The sequence below is a fragment of the Protopterus annectens genome, chromosome 14.part0 (genome assembly GCF_019279795.1).
Source record: "Protopterus annectens isolate FY-2018-M chromosome 14.part0, PAN1.0, whole genome shotgun sequence".
In the NCBI taxonomy this organism is placed as follows: Eukaryota; Metazoa; Chordata; order Ceratodontiformes; family Protopteridae; genus Protopterus; species Protopterus annectens.
Genome location: NC_056748.1, coordinates 696,619,874 through 696,638,589, shown reverse-complemented (window position 1 = coordinate 696,638,589; position 18,716 = coordinate 696,619,874). Strand labels below are relative to the sequence as shown.

The window sequence follows — 18,716 nt, the reverse complement described above, 5'->3', positions numbered from 1 at the left end:
ACTTCATAAAAAGTATAATAACTTCTGAAATGCTTTCTTTCTTTTTTGTCAAGTCTGGTTTACCTGGTTTTTATGATCCATGTGTTGGAGAAGAGAAGAGCCTGAAAGTATTGTATCAGTTTAGAGGTGTTCTACATCAAGTGATGTCTGGAGATACTGAGCCACTACGGATACCAAAACAGTGTGAGTAACCAAGATGGACAGCATTTTCAGTATTTTTAATGTAAGGCTCAGTTCTTGTATGGTCTAAACAACTTCAAGCTCCCACAGTTAGAAAAAACTATGTTAAGAATTTCTTTAATGTCTAGTAATCATTAGTTTGTAGTGTATATGCATGTATTTAGCAGCCAACTTTTATCTTTTCCAAGAAATATTTTTAGTAAACAAGATGATTTACAATGACTACTGTTAACCAGAAATATAACTGGTATAATCTAACACTAAGAGTCCTCCTCTATTGGTAGACTGCTGAGATTTTCACCCTATAGTCCCTATCTTGACTGTTTTTTTGTCTTCAGCTGTCATTATCACTAGCATGCCATCCTTCCTGGGGCAAGCACTGAGTTATGTGCTTTGGAGTATAAGACTGTACATAGTATCTGTGCCAGTATTTTTTTTTTTACAGTGTTCGTTCAAATCTCAATCCCCTTGCTCATCAAGAAAGAGTCCATACATTTGATGCCTAAAATATCAAAGACACTAAAGTTTTTCTGTAGCCCCCAGATCATGAGCCAAGACCTGTACTAACACTGCCGCTGTTGTCTGAGAGAAAAGCAAGACATGAAGCATTACCACTTAACGTGGTGGTTCACACCAGCCTCAGCCTCACAAAACATTCAAGAAGATGGTGATGTTCATTGGGTTACCCTGTTGCAGTCATCACACTTGGGTTATCCTGCCGTCAGGCGGTCCCGCAGTCGGCCAGAATTCCAAAATCTTGGTCCGGCGTCGGTTGCTGTCGCTTCTTCCCTGACGTCAGAGTGCCAGGGATATATCAGAGGCATCTGACGCCATTTTCTCCAGTCTTTCTTGCCGTGCGGTGCCCGAAGCAGAAGCAGTTCGCAAGTGCCGGTTGGCTGACACCTGAGATTTTCGAATCGAGTTTCAGTCCGAAGTCTTCAAAGCGAAGTACCCCGTTGGGGAACCTTTTCTTGCCTCAGTCCGATGTCAGAAAAAGTTAACAATTGCATTTCTTGTGGGAAGCAAATACCTCTTAAGGATTTTCATTCTTTTTGTATACCTTGCCTAGGCCCAGACCACGACGTCACTGGTTGTTGGTTTTGTGCTAGGTTCAATAAGCGAACTATAAAGCGTCGCTTTGATTTCGCACGACACTACTTCGGTAGAAAATTTAATTACACTATGCCGTCGGAGCAACCGACTACCGGCATGCATAACAAACACAAGGATAGGGACAGGCAGCCTAGATCCAAGCCGGACTCCGAGGCCTCGGCTGGCCTGGTCGCCGGTTCTCCGGTTTTCAGTGAGGTGCCTACACAGCCCCCTGGCTACCGCTGAATTGGATCCCCAGGCCACATCGGATCCCCCAGCAGAGATTTCTAGGCCGAAGCAGCCTTTTTCCTTAGGCCCAACTGACGACATCGCAGTAGGGGAAGCCGGTGCTGCAGAAACACCTTCGGTTTCTAAAGATGTCTTCAGACCAACTACCCTCACCATAAAATCTTATGCTAAGCTCAAGACTCCTCTAAAACCAAAAAAGCCTACACTTCAGTCTCCAGGTCAAGGCCCTATGCCTAAGAAACAGATGCTTAAAATGGCTGAAGATTTGATTTCTTTGATCAGGGGTTTCCAACCCCCCCCCCCCCCCCGACAAAAGGACTAGACAAGAGGAGGATTATGCCTCCTCTGATCAGGTGTCTGTTTCCTCAGGCTCCTCTGAGGAACAGGATTGCTCCTTTCCCCCTTATGAAGATTCTGATGCTGAAGACTCAATTCCCTCAGCTTCGCCCCCTGAAGACTACTCCTTTGGGGAAACCTTACACACCATGAGGGAACATTTCCACTGGGAGGGTCAGGACTACTCTGGCTCAAAGAAAAGGCTCCGGGAGTTTCTTTTACTTCCCCAGCACAGACCTCTTGCTATCCCCCCTGTTTTGGACATAGTAGATGATGTTTTCTTAGAATCTAGTTTAAATCCAGATTCTGTGCCTCCTGATCCAGCCAAACCAGATAGATACTATAGAGTGCCTGACTCTCACAAATTCCTTTACAAAAGCCCTGCTGCTGATCCAGAGACAATCTCCCAGGGTCCCAAAGGGGCTAAGGCTTCTATGGCTAAAAATCCTGTACCTTCGGAAAGGGACTCCAGAGCACTAGACAGGTGGGGGAAGAAGGTTTACACCTCTACTACTTTAGCTATGGGAGCACTAAATTGTCAATTTCACATGCTTAAATACCAGCAATTCCTTATGTCTCAAATAAAACAAAAGATGGGCACGCTCCCTCAACAGTCTGAACTCAAGGAAGTGCAAGATCTGTTGCGTGCAGCTGAACAGGTGGGCAAACATACTTTACAATGTGGTTTTGATGCCTTGGAAGCTTCCTCCAGAGCAGCTGTTACTGGGTCTGTTATACGTAGGCATGCTTGGTTAAAGGAACAGTCTCTGCCTGATCATGTTAAAGCAAAGTTACTGGATGCGCCCTTACAGCAGGATGTTTTATTTGGGGTTAAAGCAGAGGAGGTTTTAAAGAAAATGGAGGATAAGGCAAAATCTATGCAGACGGTCAAAATTTCTTACAGGTACAGTCCCCACGCTTCAGCAGAAATTGGCCAACAAAAAATTGGTCTTTTCCAGCTTCTGACAGGCCACAGAGGGGTAAATACAGGCACCCAAGGGGAAGAGGACAAGCACAAATCCCTTACAAACCTCGCCAATGGGGCACTACAACACAGAAAGGAGGAGAAGACAGGTCCCAAACCACTAGAAGGCAAATACAATGACTTAAACATCAAACTGCCAAGCAAAACCCTCTTGGCAGCTCCCTTGGGAGGAAAATTAACACTTTTTGCAGACAACTGGCGCATCGTCACAAAGGACAAATGGGTCCTAGACATTATCTCACACGGATACAGATTCCATTTCCACACCTTGCCAAGTATAAAAGGAATGCCAAACCTGCCACAAAATCAATGGGCAGAGGCACAAAAACAAATTACAGCTCTCATGGACATGAAAGCCATCCAACTGGTACCTACACAGGAGCAAGGCCAAGGATTTTACTCAAGGCTCTTTCTAGTCCCCAGAAAGGACAATGCTTGGAGATCCATTCTGGACCTTTCAATTTTAAACACTTTCTTGCAAGTACCCAAATTCAAGATGCTAACACTACAGCAGCTTCTTCCCATGTTGGGCAAGAAAGCTTGGCTAGTAACGTTGGACCTCAAGGAGGCATACCTGCATGTCCCTATCAGACAAAATTGCAGAAGATACCTCCGTTTCATTGCAGGTTCAACCCATTACCAATTCTCTGCACTGCCCTTTGGCTTATCCACTGCACCCAGGGTCTTCACAAAATGCCTGGCACCAGTAATTGCATACTGCAGACAGAGGGAAATTCAAATATACCCATACCTGGATGACTGTCTCATACAAGCAGAAAGCAAGGACATTCTCTTACAACACCTGGCTTTTGTAAGTAAGTTGCCTAGGGTACACAGTAAACGAACAGAAATCAAAACTAGTGCCCTCACAAACTATGACATTCCTGGGTGCCAGCTTGAATACAACGGCCCAAATGGCTTATCTGACGCCAGACAAACAACTACAATTAACTCAATACTTCAGAACAATGGCAACAAAGACCCAACTCCCTGCAAGAAAAATTCTGCAGGCCTTGGGCTTCATGACTTCTTGCATACTACTAATACCATTTGCAAAACTGCATATGAGGAAATTACAATGGTACCTAAAAAGCGTATGGACTCAACACAGTCACAGCTTGGAAACTGATTAACTGTCATTCCCTGCCTTCAACAGGAGTTTCTATGGTGGTCACAGGCTTGTCACCTCAACAAGGGTCAGCCTTTCACCCTACCCCCAGCCAGGCAAACTATGACAACAGATGCATCAGACTATGCCTGGGGGGCACACATGGCAGGACAGTGCATTCAAGGCTTATGGACAGCAGATCAAAGGAATCTGCACATCAATCAAAAAGAAATGCTAGCTGTACAAAATGCTCTGACAGCCTTCAAGGACCTCTTGCATCCAGGACAGCCTATCATAAGGACAGACAACACCACAGTAATGTGGTACATAAACAAACAAGGGGGCACACACTCCTACCCTCTATGTAGACAAGCAATGACCTTGTGGAACACAGCACTGGCTTACCAAGTTCAATTACAAGCTCAATTCCTGCCAGGAAAAAAGAACATATTGGCAGATGACCTAAGCAGAAACATCATGGATCCCCACGAATGGAAACTGGATCCACAAGTATTCGTAGTGGTAAATCAAAAGTGGGGGCTCCGAGACATAGACCTGTTTGCCAGCCCTCAAAACTGTCAGCTAACATAGTTTTGCACAAGGACTTTTCACCAACAAGCTTGGAAAGTGGCCGCACTCTCATTCAGTTGGAAAATGCTAACGGTATATGCCTTTCCTCCACTACCCCTTCTCACAAAGGTGCTACTGAAAGTCAGGATGGAGAGACCCCGAATGATACTCATTGCTCCAGACTGGCCACGCCAGCACTGGTACTCACTATTAAGGAATATGGCCCATGGCCCACCATGGATTCTACCACAAATTTCCCACCTGCTCACACAGCAAGACAATCAGATTCTACACAGCCAGCTCAAAACCTTAAACTTGGCTGCATGGCAAATCACCTAGGCAACCAGCCAGCTCCTCTCTCACAAGCTGTTATGGAAGTTATTCTGGAGGCCAGGAGGCCCAGCACCAGGAAAGCCTACTCAGACAAATGGAAAAGGTTTTGCGCCTGGAACCAAGCTAAAGGCTAAAATACCCTTCAGCCTGACATACCTCAGATTCTGCAATATGTAACTGAGATGTTACACAAAGGGCTTTCTTTTTCATCTATTAAAATCCACGCCTCAGCTATTTCTGCTCCCTACAACACGGATCCTCCCTTATTTTTACATCCACTCTTAAGGCAGTTTCTCAGAGGGGCCAAGAACATTAGGCCTCCCAGGAGAGCACCAACACCTGCTTGGGACCTCAATTTTGTTCTGGAAAAATTCACGCTACCTCCTTTTGAACCAGCTTTCTCAGCTGACCTAAAGTTTATATCATGGAAGACTGCCCTGCTGCTAGCAATCACTTCAGCTAGAAGAGTTTCAGAGCTTTAGGCACTAATGGCAGTAGAGCCTTTCCTCATTTTTCATCAAGACAGGGTTTCTCTACGAACTAACCCCTCTTTTATGCCTAAGGTGGTATCCAGTGTGGCCCTAAATCAAACCATCCATTTACCCACCTTCTTTCCAAATCCACAGAACAAAGGAGAAAGACTCCTGCATTCCTTGGACATTCACAGACAGCTACGTTACTACTTGGATAAAACTAAGGTGTTCAGAAAATCTGACCAGCTTCTTGTATCCTATGCTACAGCATCACAAGGAAAGGCCATCTCAAAACAAACCATTTCCAAATGGATAGGACATTGCATACGTTTTTGCTACACCCACCATGGAAAACCAGTTCCTGCTATAAGGCCCCACTCTACCAGGGCAGCAGCTACATCTACAGCCTTCCTCAGGGGGGTACCAACCAAAGATATTCTGGAAGCTGCAACTTGGAGTTCAGTACACACCTTCACCAAACATTATCACTTACCACTTTACTCTAAGGCCAGGGAGGGCTTCGCCACTGCAGTTTTGCAGGGCCTTCTAGCCCCCTCTAACCCTGTTTGACTCCTCCGCCCATCCTTAGCTTTGGGATTCTACCCAAGTGTGATGACTGCAGCAGGGTTACACGATGAACATAGTACAGTTTTGTACCTACCATAAATGTAGATGTTCGAGTGTATACCCTGCTGCAGTCCAGGTTGCCCTCCCTCCATCCCCTCTAAAACCAGCTGAACTTATCTCTGTTCTATACAACCTCTGTGGTGTATTTGCTTGTGCCTAAGGGTTTTGTGTGTATATATATATATATATATATATATATATATATATATACACATATATATATATACATATATTTATTTATTTATATATATATATATATATATATATATATATATATATATATATATATATACATATATATATACATATATTTTTGCCTACCTATTAGGGGCACCTGACATCTGGGGCAAGAAAAAACTGAAGACGGACCAAGACTTTAGAATTCTGGCTGACTGCGGGACCGCCCAATGGCAGGATAACCCAAGTGTGATGACTGCAGCAGGGTATACACTCGAACATCTACATTTATGGTAGGTACAAAACTGTGCTTTTCATCTCAGTCTCACAAGGATTCATGAAGGAGAAACTTCAGGCATTTTTGAGTCTTATAAGGTGGTAGTTTTTGAGAGTGGCCAACACTGAAATTGTAAACCTGTGCCACAATATCAAGAAAAGGCAAACAATGCAAAGGGTAGACAAAGGATACATCCTGCCAAAGGTGAGTTCTAGTCTAAGATCAACCAGTAGATCCTGCACGTGACCATTTCCCTCTCAACTAACAAGGAGTAAAGTCAGAATCCATCCTGAACTACCTTAAAAGGAGATTAGCCCACAAGAGGTACACCCCTGGAAGTCACCTTGGATGGCACAGTTCAGAGTGTTAAGCATTGCCCATTCCCCCGTTAAAGAGGTACAAGTTTACTTTCTGCTGACCAGGACATGAACAGTAGTCCCTCACTCAGGACACTTAGGACAGAAATCTCCTTTTTTCCTCAGACCTACCCTTCACTAAGTCCAGAATGAGAATGATCCATAAAAGCCTCCTGCACTAGGGTTTGCACGTTAGGCTATCTGTGTTGTTTGACATTTGCTGGTATTTGTAGGAGCTCACCTTTATGGAGCATAGACTGATGTTGGATGAGGCCCCAGACAGGTCTCGCCTTTCCCTGTGCAACTTTCAGTGGTTTTATCCCAGAGTACTATTATCCCATCACTTGACCTTGACTTGAGATCGCCTGTCACATGTTTAACCTATCACTCAGCAAGAGTGGGTCATTCCATCCTAGAGGTAAGATTAGGAAAAGGTCTCACTCTGTCTTTGGAAGGGCACTCTCAGGATCTGAATGCCCTTATTTCATAGATGAGTAAGTGTTGCTCGTCTGGTCAGGATAAAACAGACTAACATTCGTGGGTTCTATTCAAGCAGCTTTATTATACACAAACACATCAGAAATGAGGCTTTATAACTTAAACTTAAATAAACTTATAAACAGACTTATTACTGCACTCGTACATGTTAAGACACTATCTGTTCTCTCAAAATGGCACTGCTGCCTGCACCTGCTCTGTTTTTATATGCATGTGCTACATCTGGAAATGCTTCTTAAAGGTACATACACACACTCTGATCTACATCCTCAATCTTTGAGAAATAGTCCTTATATGAAATGACAGTATTCAAATGCATCCAATTTACAGAAATGATCTTTTGACATGCAGTTATACAGAACTAATTATTCATCATGCAGTCATACAAAATCGGACAGATATAAAACAATTATGTCCATGTTGCTGTGTATTTTACACTAGGTCTTGAAATTCTGCTTGACCATATAGCATAACGTCAGAATTGGATCTAGCAACGGGGACAGTCTTCAAGGAATGTTCAACTTTGGGAACATCTGGGACATCATCAGGAATGGAAATGGAAGTATAATAGTGTAGTAGTTATAGTGTACACCTTCCATGTAGTCATTCACGGTTCGAGCCTCACCAAAGCCATTAGGCCCATGGGCCGATAGCCTAGTACCTGCCCATGAATCTATACACCCCAGGGATCACTTCTGTGGCTCTGCTCGACAAGGGCACAGGAAATTAACTTTCTTGGGTGGCATAAGCCAGGGAACCTTGTTGGCTAGGCTTACTTAGGCCCTTGGGCCGATAGCCTAGTACCTACCTGTGAACCTATGATACTCCAACATGTTCCTTGGTATAAACATTGCTTGGATTGCTCTGAGATCTTGAGTCTGTATCGCAGGTACAATGCTGCAATATCGTTTCTGATACAGGAAGAAGATGTCTGCAGTTTCTCCTGTACTCTATACCCTCAGATTTAAGTAGAATCTGTGCTCGGTACATATACCTCTCACTTGACCAATTCGATCAAAGCCTTTTGCCGTTTGCATCCTCACTGTCTCTCCTTTTAATGGACAAAGAAATCTGGTCATTTTGTCATAGCTGAACTGAGAAGAACGCTTTTTAAAAAGTTGGGCTTTGATTGCTGTATTGTTTTTAGCATTAGGCACCAATAAACTAGAACTGATAAGCAAGGTTGTTCTGGTTTGCCTAGATAGAAGTCTCTGAGCAGGCGAACCTAGTAGATTGTCATGGAGTATATTTCTGAGACTGAGTAAATTCAAGAAGATATCGGTATTGTCATGCTTTGACCTTTCCAGTAATTGCTTTGCAGTCTGTAATGCATGTTCAGCAAGGCCGTTTGACTGAGGATATTCAGGACTGCCAGTAACATGGATAGTCACACTCTTTAGCAAATCTCTGAAACAATTGACTGGTAAACTGAGAACCATTGTCAGAAATAACTTTGTGTGGGCTACCATGGACTGAGAAATGAAATTTCATCTTGGCAATAACACCACTGGACGTTAGATAGCAAATCAATCTCAAACCAGTACCAGTTCTGATTAGAGTCTACCAATACTAAGTAATGTTGATTGTTCCACTCAAATATGTCAGCTGCTACTGTTACCAAGGTAGTTCGGAATTTGGCTTGGCTGAAGTGGCTTTTTTTGCAAATGCGGCTTAGTACTGTTGCACACTGAACAAGATGAAAGCACTTTATCAATGTCTTTCGCTAGAGAAGGCCAAAATGTAGTCCTGTCACCCTTCTTTTGGTAGAATCGGAACCTGGGTGGCCACAGTGCAGAGTCTGAATATATTCACATTGTAAGGAAGTAGGAACAGCAGTTTTTGGACCTTTGAAAATGATACCATCTTCCACCAGCATCTCATCTCTGTATGGAAAGTAAGGTTGTACTTCTGGCAGTACACTGGATTGCTTTGATGGCCATCTTACATTGATGGAGTAGTTGAGCTTTTGCAAAACTAGATCAGTTTTTGTATGATCTCTCAGTTCATCGTCTCGTGGTAGAAAAATTATACACTTCCATGACATCAAAGTCCAAATTCTTCGCATCAAGCTGTTCCATAGTATTTCTGGGTGATCTGGATAAGGTATCAGCCAGAGGTTTATTTTGTATAGACCATTTTGAAATTGTACTTTTGTAATTTAATTATCATTCTTTGGAGTCTTGCTGGAGCAGAATGCATAGGCTTCTTTAAAATGGTAACTAGAAGTTGATGGTCATTTTCTATCCGAATAGCTCGTTCGTATGTATAATCATGGAACTTTGAGTATGCAAACACAATTGCTAAAAGTTCCTTCTCAATTTGAGCATACTGCATCTCAGTTTGGAGTTCCAGATGCAAAGGCAACAGGTCTGCCTTCCTGAAGAATAACTGCACCAAGACCGAACTTTGAAGCATCACAGGAAAGAACTACTGGTTTGTGGCCATCATAGTATCTTAATGTAGGCGGGTTAGCAGTTTACTGTTTGAGGTTATCAAATGCTCTCCGGTGCTGTTCTAACCATGACCATGCAAGATTTTTGAGTGTCAGCTCTCTTAAAAGTGCTGATAACTCACTAAGGTTGGGGATAAATTTGCCCAAATAGTTAATCATACCAAGAAAACGCTGTAAGGCTTGGACATTGTCTGGAGGTGGCATCTCAAGAATGGTTGTCTGGTTAGAAAGATCTGATTGTAAGCCTGTACTGGTAAATAAATGACCTACATAAGAAACTTCTGGTAGTCTGAATGTGCGCTTCAGAGGATCGAGCTTTAAGTTCACTTCACGCGCTGTATCCAAAACTTTCCTGAGGTTTCTGTCATGCTCTGCTTCACTATTACCTCCAACTAGTAAATCATCAACTATTATTGCACATGGGTAGCCTGAAAAAAATTTGCTCCATCGCACACTGAGACTTCACTGACAGAATGTATTCCAAAAGACATCCTGAGGAATCATTATTTACCAAATGGGGTACAGAATGTAGTCAGTAGTGAAGATTTGCGATCAAGCATCACTTGCCAAAATGAACTCTCTGCATCTAAGAGAAAAAATAGTAGCATTTGGCATAAGGGTTGCAGTCTCCTTGACTGTACGCATAGGATTCTTTTTAATGCCTTGTTTGTGTGTTTGATCAATGCATATTCTAATTTCATCTGAATTTTTCTTATGAGCATCTGCCATGGATGACACCCACTCAGTTGGTTCTGTGACTGGACAAATCACACCTTGCTGTACCATTTTGTCTAACTGGACCTTGACTTTATGCATAGCTGTCGGAACTCTTTTTGCTGGTCTGACCACCTGACTGACCTCTGGGTCAACTTTCATGGAGTACACAACTGGAAGTTTGCCTAGCTTGTCATCGAAAACATCAGCATATTCTGAGAAAATAGTATCACTGAAGCTGGAACTGTGATATGTGCTTACATGATGAACTTCTTTAGTAAAAAGAAAGCAGTTTCATTCTTAAACTCACTCTGAGACCTAATAATGACTGCACTGGTCTTAGGACTACATAAAATTGCAAGCTGTAACTGCTACCAGCCAAATAGCATGGAAACACTACAGAACCCTCGGTTTGAATCTCTTCACCTCCATAAGCAACAAGCTTCACACAATTGACCAAATTAAGTTGCTCACCAGTTCTTACTTTAGCAAATATTTCTGCTGATATTACATTACAATTTGAACCAGTGTCTACTTTGAGCTCTGTGGGTTTACCATTGATCAGGACAGTACAAAATACTTCATTCTTTGCCAGCAAATCTACTGCATTAACCTGTTCACTGACCACTGATACACCATCTACATAGAAAGCAGGGTTACAGCTCTCTATATGATCAACTTGCTTTTTTGAGTGACCGTTCTTAATAACTGAATGAGGTTTGCTTGATTTACAAAACTTTGGAAAATGGTTCCATTTTTTACCCCTGTTGTGGCATTGCTGACTAAATGCTAAGCACTTCTCTCTTTTAGAATCATGATTGGCTCCACAATTATGACATTTAACAATAAGACTTCACTTGGGTTTTGCTGACTCACTCTGATACTGTACTGAGCATGCACCTTTAACTAAGTTAGTCTTGGTACTTGCTAGAAAGTTCTGGGATTTCCTTGCCATGTGCTTAGGCCCGTTTCTGCTTGCCACGTGTTTTATACTGTCTATGTTTGCTCTAGAGACTGCTGAAACCATGCTCTTATCACTTGTAAGCATACTTGTGTGCCTTTCTGTGAGCGCATGGATTTGACAAATCTCTATGGCTTTGCTTAACGTTAAATCAGTGTCACGAAGCAAAATCTTTCTCACTGCAGCACTGTTAACATCACACACAACCCTATCCTTTATTAACTCATCTTTCAAGTCACCAAATCTGCACAAGTTAGCCTTATTTCTCAAGTCAGTGATATAAGCTGCAAAAGTTTCACTTTTGGCTTTTGGTCTCTTGTGTAAGTGCCTCTCTAATGTAACATTTGTCTGGGGGTTACACATTGCTCTAAATTTATATTTTAAGCATTCAGGGTCTCCTCTGGATTCAGCCAGTACAACAGTATGATGGTTTGCCCCCTCTTTCATACATTTCTGGTGCATACACAAATGAACACTCTCTTTCAGCAGCTTCTGACCCAGCTAAGTTAAGCAAAATGAATGCCCTTGTACGTGCATCTTTGTCAGAAAAAGCTGCTTGTATGAAAATATTGTATTCCTACTCAAACTGTCTAATTCTCTGCTATATTCTGATCAAACACAAGTGGACTTGGTCTGCAAAATGCCTCTGCCATATCAACACACACACAGTAATGAAGGTGCTTGAAATTATATATGAACATACACACAAATATATGCCAAAATATTATGTCAGTACTTGTAATTATGTCCAGTTGCACAACAAACTCTTTGAAATAACTACACTTTGCCAAATAAGTCTCCATAACACTAGAACACTCTGAAATCACTGTACTTTATGAAACCACTCCTTATCAGTGTAAGAAATACTTTGAAATGACTACTTTTGCGAATAAACTGTACACAATAGAAAAAGCTCAGAGTAAGAAACACTTCAAGATGAATGCACTTTGCAAACAAACTGTACACAGTACAAGAACCTTTCAAAATGGCTGTACTTTGTGAAATAACTGCACAGTGTAAGAAATACCGGCTTTCTGCGAATAACTGCACAAAGCACAAGAAACCTTTCGGAATGGCTGTACTTTGACTGCACTTTGCAGTATAACTGTACTTTGCACACTGCAACAATCTGCACACAATGAGATACTTCAAACAACTCTAGTTATGCTTTGAATGGCTTTGGTAAATGCAAAATAGTAGTTTGTGCCAAAATACAGTCTTTTACTAAAAAACATGCAGTGTCCTTGCTCTTTAAGCGTAATTTGCCGATTTATTGTACTCGTTATGGCCTTTTTAACTCATTACATCCGAGTCACGCCTCCAGATGCATTCGCAGTTAACTCCTACTGGCGCTTCTAGGTGTCAAATATTACTTGTTCATATTTGCATCAGTAATTCCAAAACCATGCTATGCACAAGGTTTTGTAACATTTCATCTAAAAGCTTGCACAGTAGAAAACTCAGCTGCATTATTATTTGACCTCTGTCAAGTGCAGGTAAATAGATATTAATTGTTGTTTATATGATAGTAATTTATATAGATATAATTTTCACGTTTCTAAATATCTCAACAACCAAATAACACAAACATAACTCCTTAGCCTCATATGAAAGCTCTTAGTTAGATGAATAAAATGCTGCTGTGACAGTATGTGTGTAACTTGAGTGGTTGTTGAGATATTGTACATTGTTTCCAAAATATTACAAATGTAATAGTTACCATGTATACTGTGACTATAAGACCTAGAATAGAAAGAATACTAACACTATAAAAATAGTTTATGCTGAGGAGTTTGCCATTTATACTTTTTTCACAATCCCTATAGTTCCAGAGATATGAACCTTTGAAATGTGAGAACATAATTTGATTTTGTGAGAAGACTTAGGCTCCGCCCATTGGAAGTTACAGTGCAAACGTCTTGAGCTCCATTGGAGTGAATGAGTTAATCTCTTCTCATGCTCAATATACTTTTCTTGTGCCTATTCCTTTAAAAATGCTCATTATGCAAATCAAAAGTAATTCTGAGCCCATATGAATAGTTGTGCTAGTTTTATCAAACATCGTGGTTTTGAACATTTCATTTAATTAATATGGTTCCTGCCTTTTGTTTGTTTAATAATATGTTTTATGCTACTCATTTGATTAATAATGCATTTTGTGCCTTATAAATGCACTGTTTCATTTTCTTTGCCAGATTAATCATTTGTGCAGTTTTCTTCACCTTTAGCTCATTTCTGGCCCTTTTTTGTTTGTGCTCCGTTTCACTCAACCTGCTTAGTCTGCTTTCACCTTCAACTCTGCACCTTATGGATCGAAGAAGTAGCTTTCTTAATCCCGGTTCTGACACCATGTTGTTCGTCTGGTCAGAATAAAGCAGACTAACATTCTTGGGTTCTGTTCAAGCAGCTTTATTACACACACAAACATCAGAAATGAGGCTTTGTAACTTAAACTTATAAATAGACTGATTACTGCACTCATACATGTTTAACACGCTGGCTGTTCTCTCAAAATGGCACTGCTGCCTGCACGTGCTCTGTATTTATATGCACATGCTATATCTGGAAATGCTTCTTAAAGGTATACACACACACTCTCTGATCTACAGTAAGGACTAAGAGACGATGACAGCTTGTAGCTCCACCTCTTCATGGTAGAAACTCTCAGGTTTATGAAATTTTCCATGATGGTCTGTAGGCCACCTTACCTTCCCCTAAAAGCACCTGAGTATCTGGAGAAGGGGGTATAGCCTTGTATCATTTGATCTGTAGGACATTTGCTTAAATATGCTATTTTTGCAGCTTGGCGTCATGCTAATGCCATTTGTTCTGCTCTCAAAATGACTGAAGTCGACTACAAGCTCCCAGATAAGTGGTGAGAGGTGATGTCCTGTCTGAGTATCCTAAAACTGACTCCTGAATTATCTCTGCAGTCCACAGTAGGTCTCGGATGCCACAACATGCATTTACCCACTCAGTACGGAATCTTAGGCATAGGACGGATACACAATAAGTTTTTTTTTTTATCTGCCATGTTAGGACTCCGATCCCACAGCAGATTGTTTCCTCTGTCTAGGTTTTTGAGTCCTCTCTAGTGCATCTAGTAGTGAAAGAGATTAGCTCTTCCTGACTCTGGGGTGAAGAAAAAACTGGTCAGGACTCCTACGGTAGGCTTTTTTATGACCTATTTTAATTACAACTGCAGTGATGCTATTGCTGAAATGACAGGCTATGATATGTGTCTACTCAGGACTGCATAGCTCAGATTTTAAGAATCAGCTGATGCAAGCTATTGTTGATGTCCCTTTTCAGGGGGAGGACCTTTTTTGGCAAGCCATTCGGGGCTTGTTTGAAGATCTTGATTGAAGGCAACAGACCTTTATTATCTTAGAGGACCTTTATGATTCATCTTTGGCCCCCTTCTCTTCATCCAGGCCCTGGAAGCCCAGAAAGAAGCTGCAGAAGCCTCCAAAGTCTGTGGAAGATCACCCAACCATTAAGCAATTTGCTGGCCTCAGCTGAACAAGCCAAGTCTCGCAGAACGTTGACACCCCCCTTCTACTAGCCCCAGTAGTCACAGTCCTGACAGCATTCAAGAGCCATCAAAAAGTAGTTTTACCGGTTTGCCTAAGCTAGGAGAGTCATCACAGTGAACAAATGAGTTCTCAGCATGGTCATAGCCAGCAACATTTCAGAGATCTTGGGTCCTTCCACAGAAATATGTCTGCTTAAAGACCACATTAATTCTGCAGGAGCTGTAGAGACAGACCTAAACTTTTTATCATCACATAATCCTTGACTGTGGGCTCAGTTCCGAGTCTTGGAACCAACTTAGCTGTTATATTCAGCTCACGCCTTCCAAAAATTCTCAAACTAAGTTCTGCCCACAGTGCTCCTCACCAAATTACCCCAAATCTCGTTTGACGCTTTGTAGTGCCAGATGTTCTGTCCAATCTCTTGAGCATTAGCATTTCTTCTAACTGTAAGTCAGTTTTTCTTCTTTATCCTATTTTTAAAATTTTATCTATACTACCCCGCTCGTCTAGATATATTTGTATGGGCATGAGTGTTTTTTTCTCTCTCCCTTACTGTTAGGTAGTTTGAGACTACCATTGGTGGTACTTTCTCCCCTTTTACATTTGGGTAGCCTCTAATACCATCACTTCTGTTCCCTTTCTCTGATAGCTTTAAAAAAAAAAAAATCTTTCCTTATACGTGTGTGTGTGTGTGTGTGTGTGTGTGTGTGTGTGTGTGTGTGTGTGTGTGTGTGTGTACACGGTTATGACCGACAAGCCTTCTAAAGGTACCTCGGGCTCCAAGAGGTGCCAGAAGTGCGACAGAAACATGCCCAACTCAGATGGACACACTGTGTGGGTGGGTGTGTGTGTGTGTTTACGGTCTTGATGTGGTCCATCTACAGGACGAATGTGTGATCTGTCGTGGATTCAGTTCCACAACCCTGATAGATCACAAAAACAAACTGATATTGAAAGGCTTCCTTAAATCTGAGTTTGAAGGGGCACTATCTGGTCTGAAGACAGAAGCCAGTTCCTCCTCTTCATCATTTTCTTCTTCTTAACCTAAAAAGCTGAGTCACTCTGTTCCGACAACTGCCTCGGAACCACCTTCTAAAATGGCCAGGTCTGCCATGGTGCCGACATTCACCTCGACACCAGTGGGCCAAGATTCTTATCCCTTGGTGCCATCTGCATCGACCTCTTCAGTACCAGTATTGGTGCAGATAACTCTTCCTTCAGTACCAAAGGACCTGTAGATCAGAGTGTGTATGTATGTACCTTTAAGAAGCTATCCAAGGGCTTGCACAAGTGTGTAAATACTGACCACGTGCAAGCTAGACTGCCATTTTGTAGTAAGCTATTGAGATGTTATATGTAAGGTCTGTCCATTAACTAGGTCATTCTTACTTTATGATGCTGCTATCCATCCCGATGTGTTTCTATGTATTAAAGCATCTAAATGAAATCCCCCACCTGCTTGTCTTATGTGTTAGAGAAGGACGAGCGACATGGTGCCAGAAGTGGCAAATCTAAAAGACATGGAATCAGAAACGACATAGCTAAAGGACATGAAGTTAAAGGCAGCTTGGCTGAAACGACTTAAGGCACTTGCTTGGGGCTGGTAGGAATATACAGGAGTGAACCATCCCTGAAATGTGTAAACTTCGCAAAACAGATCAGAAAAGAATTTCAGGTATTAAACCTTGCTCAGCACTATTTCTTTTCACATAATATGAAACTGGGCATACAGAATGTTCTAAATGATATTTGCATAAACCGATATGTACAATATTGATAAAAATATTGGAATTACTACAGAAAATGTTTGAAATAAAGTCCAAATTGCATAAAACGAATAAAATAAAGGGAAATGACCACATTTTTGCAAAGCGTGTATTTTTGTATTAAGCAAAGATATCTGAGTTATCAGAAGTATATGAAGTGTTTGCATGCTTGTGCAGTGTTAAAGTAAAGCTATTTCACAAAGTACAGCCATTGCAGGGCATATTTCGCAGAATACAGCCATTACAGAGCAATATTTTGCAAAGTACAGTAGTTCAAAGAGTTTGTTGTGCATTTGAATGTTATTACTAGCTCACAGAACAGTTTGTTTGTACATAGTTACAAGGGCCATATTTTCTGTGTGTTTGTGTATACTTTGTGGGCATGGCAGACGGATTTCGAAAACCCAGTGCTCTTGTGTTTGACAGTAATATTGCTGAAAACTGGAGAGTGTTTGAGCAAGAGTACAACATTTTCATACAGGCTGCATTTTCTGATAAAGATGACCGTACAACGGCATTTATTCTGCTTAATTTACCTGGATCAGAAGCCATAGAAAGGGAACGTTCATTTGTGTATGCACCTGCTATCTATACAGGAGAGGGGGAGAATAGTCATATTGTTGTACCGGCTGAGTCAAGGGAGGACCCTGAGTGCTTAAAATGTAAATTTAGAAAAATGTGTAACCCTCAGGCAAATGTTACAATGGAAAGGCACTTATTTTACACAAGGGATCAAAAGCTTGGAGAAACATTTGAAGCATATATAACTGACCTGAGAAATAAGGCTAAAACGTACAGATTTGGTGACTTACGGGATGAGTTGATAAATGACAGACTTGTGTGTGATATAAAAGATGATGCTGTGAGAAAAATTTTGCTTCATGACAGTGATTTAACTTTGAATAAGGCCATTTAGATTTGTTGGATACACGAGCTTACAGAAAAGCACACAAATATGCTTACAAATGAGAATAGCTCTAGAACGCACAGAGACAAAGCTCATGTTGATAGTATGCAGCATGTGTTTAAAAAAAAATCGGCCCAAGCACATGGCAGCAAAATTGTAGCCCCTGCTGCACTCACTGGTAAACTCCAGAACTTTCTAGCAAATTCCAGAGTTCACACAGTCTCAGTGAAGCATAAGAGTGAGTAAACTTAAAGCATGGCCCCAAACCAGTTTCATTGCCAACTGTCGTAATTGTGGTGGAAGCCATGAGTCTAAAAGGGATCAGTGTTTATCTTTTGCTTAGCAATGCCACATATATAATAAATGAAATCACTTCAAAAGGTTTTGTAAAATCAAAAGGCCCACATTCGTTTATTAAAAAGGAACATTTTAAGAAACGAGTTGATCAATTAGAAAGCCACGACACAGGGTCGCAGGCTATTCTTTATGTTGATAGTTTTTGAGTACTAAATGAAAGTCATTGCAGTAGATTTAAGGACAAAGAATTAAGTATTTTGTACTGTTCGGATAAATGGCAAACCCGTAGAGCTAAAAGCTGATACAGGTTCCAGGTGCAATGTTATGTCAGCAGAAACATTTGCTAGTATGTGTAAAGGTGAAAAAGCTTGATTTCGTAAGGTGTGCGAAGCTTGTTGCTTATGAAGGTGAAGAAATTCAAACCGATGGATCAGTAGTGCTTTCATGCTTCTCTGCTGGAAGAAGCTACTAATTATTTTATGTGGTCAAGGAGCTCATCCTGTCATTATTAGGGCTTAGCGATGGTTTGAAAATGGAACTGCTTTCATTTAATAAGGAAATCCACCAAGTTAGTTTAAAATAAACTACTTTAATTTTGCCCGGTACATTTTTTCTACCTATGCTGATCTTTTCAATGTCAAACTAGGCAAACTTCCAGTTGTGTACTCCATGAAGTTAGACGCAGAGGTCAGTCCAGTTATTAGGCCAGCATGTAGTGTTCCAATAGCCATGCAGGACAGAGTCAAGGCCGAGTTAGATAAAATGGTGCAACAAGGTGTGATTTGTCCAGATGAAACTCCATCTGAATGGTTATCTTCCATG

General features: G+C 41.4%; 1 protein-coding gene across 3 annotated transcripts in view; it reads left to right on the top strand.

Moving 5' to 3' along the window:
* DNAJC11 (DnaJ heat shock protein family (Hsp40) member C11) overlaps positions 1–18,716 on the top strand; it is a 1,614,167-nt gene that overhangs the window by 1,451,113 nt on the left and 144,338 nt on the right. For all 3 annotated transcript variants that reach the window (XM_044056434.1, XM_044056436.1, XM_044056435.1), the window contains one exon: positions 54–183. In XM_044056434.1, coding sequence (XP_043912369.1) covers positions 54–183 — 130 coding nt within the window. The remainder of the gene's footprint in view (positions 1–53; positions 184–18,716) is intronic.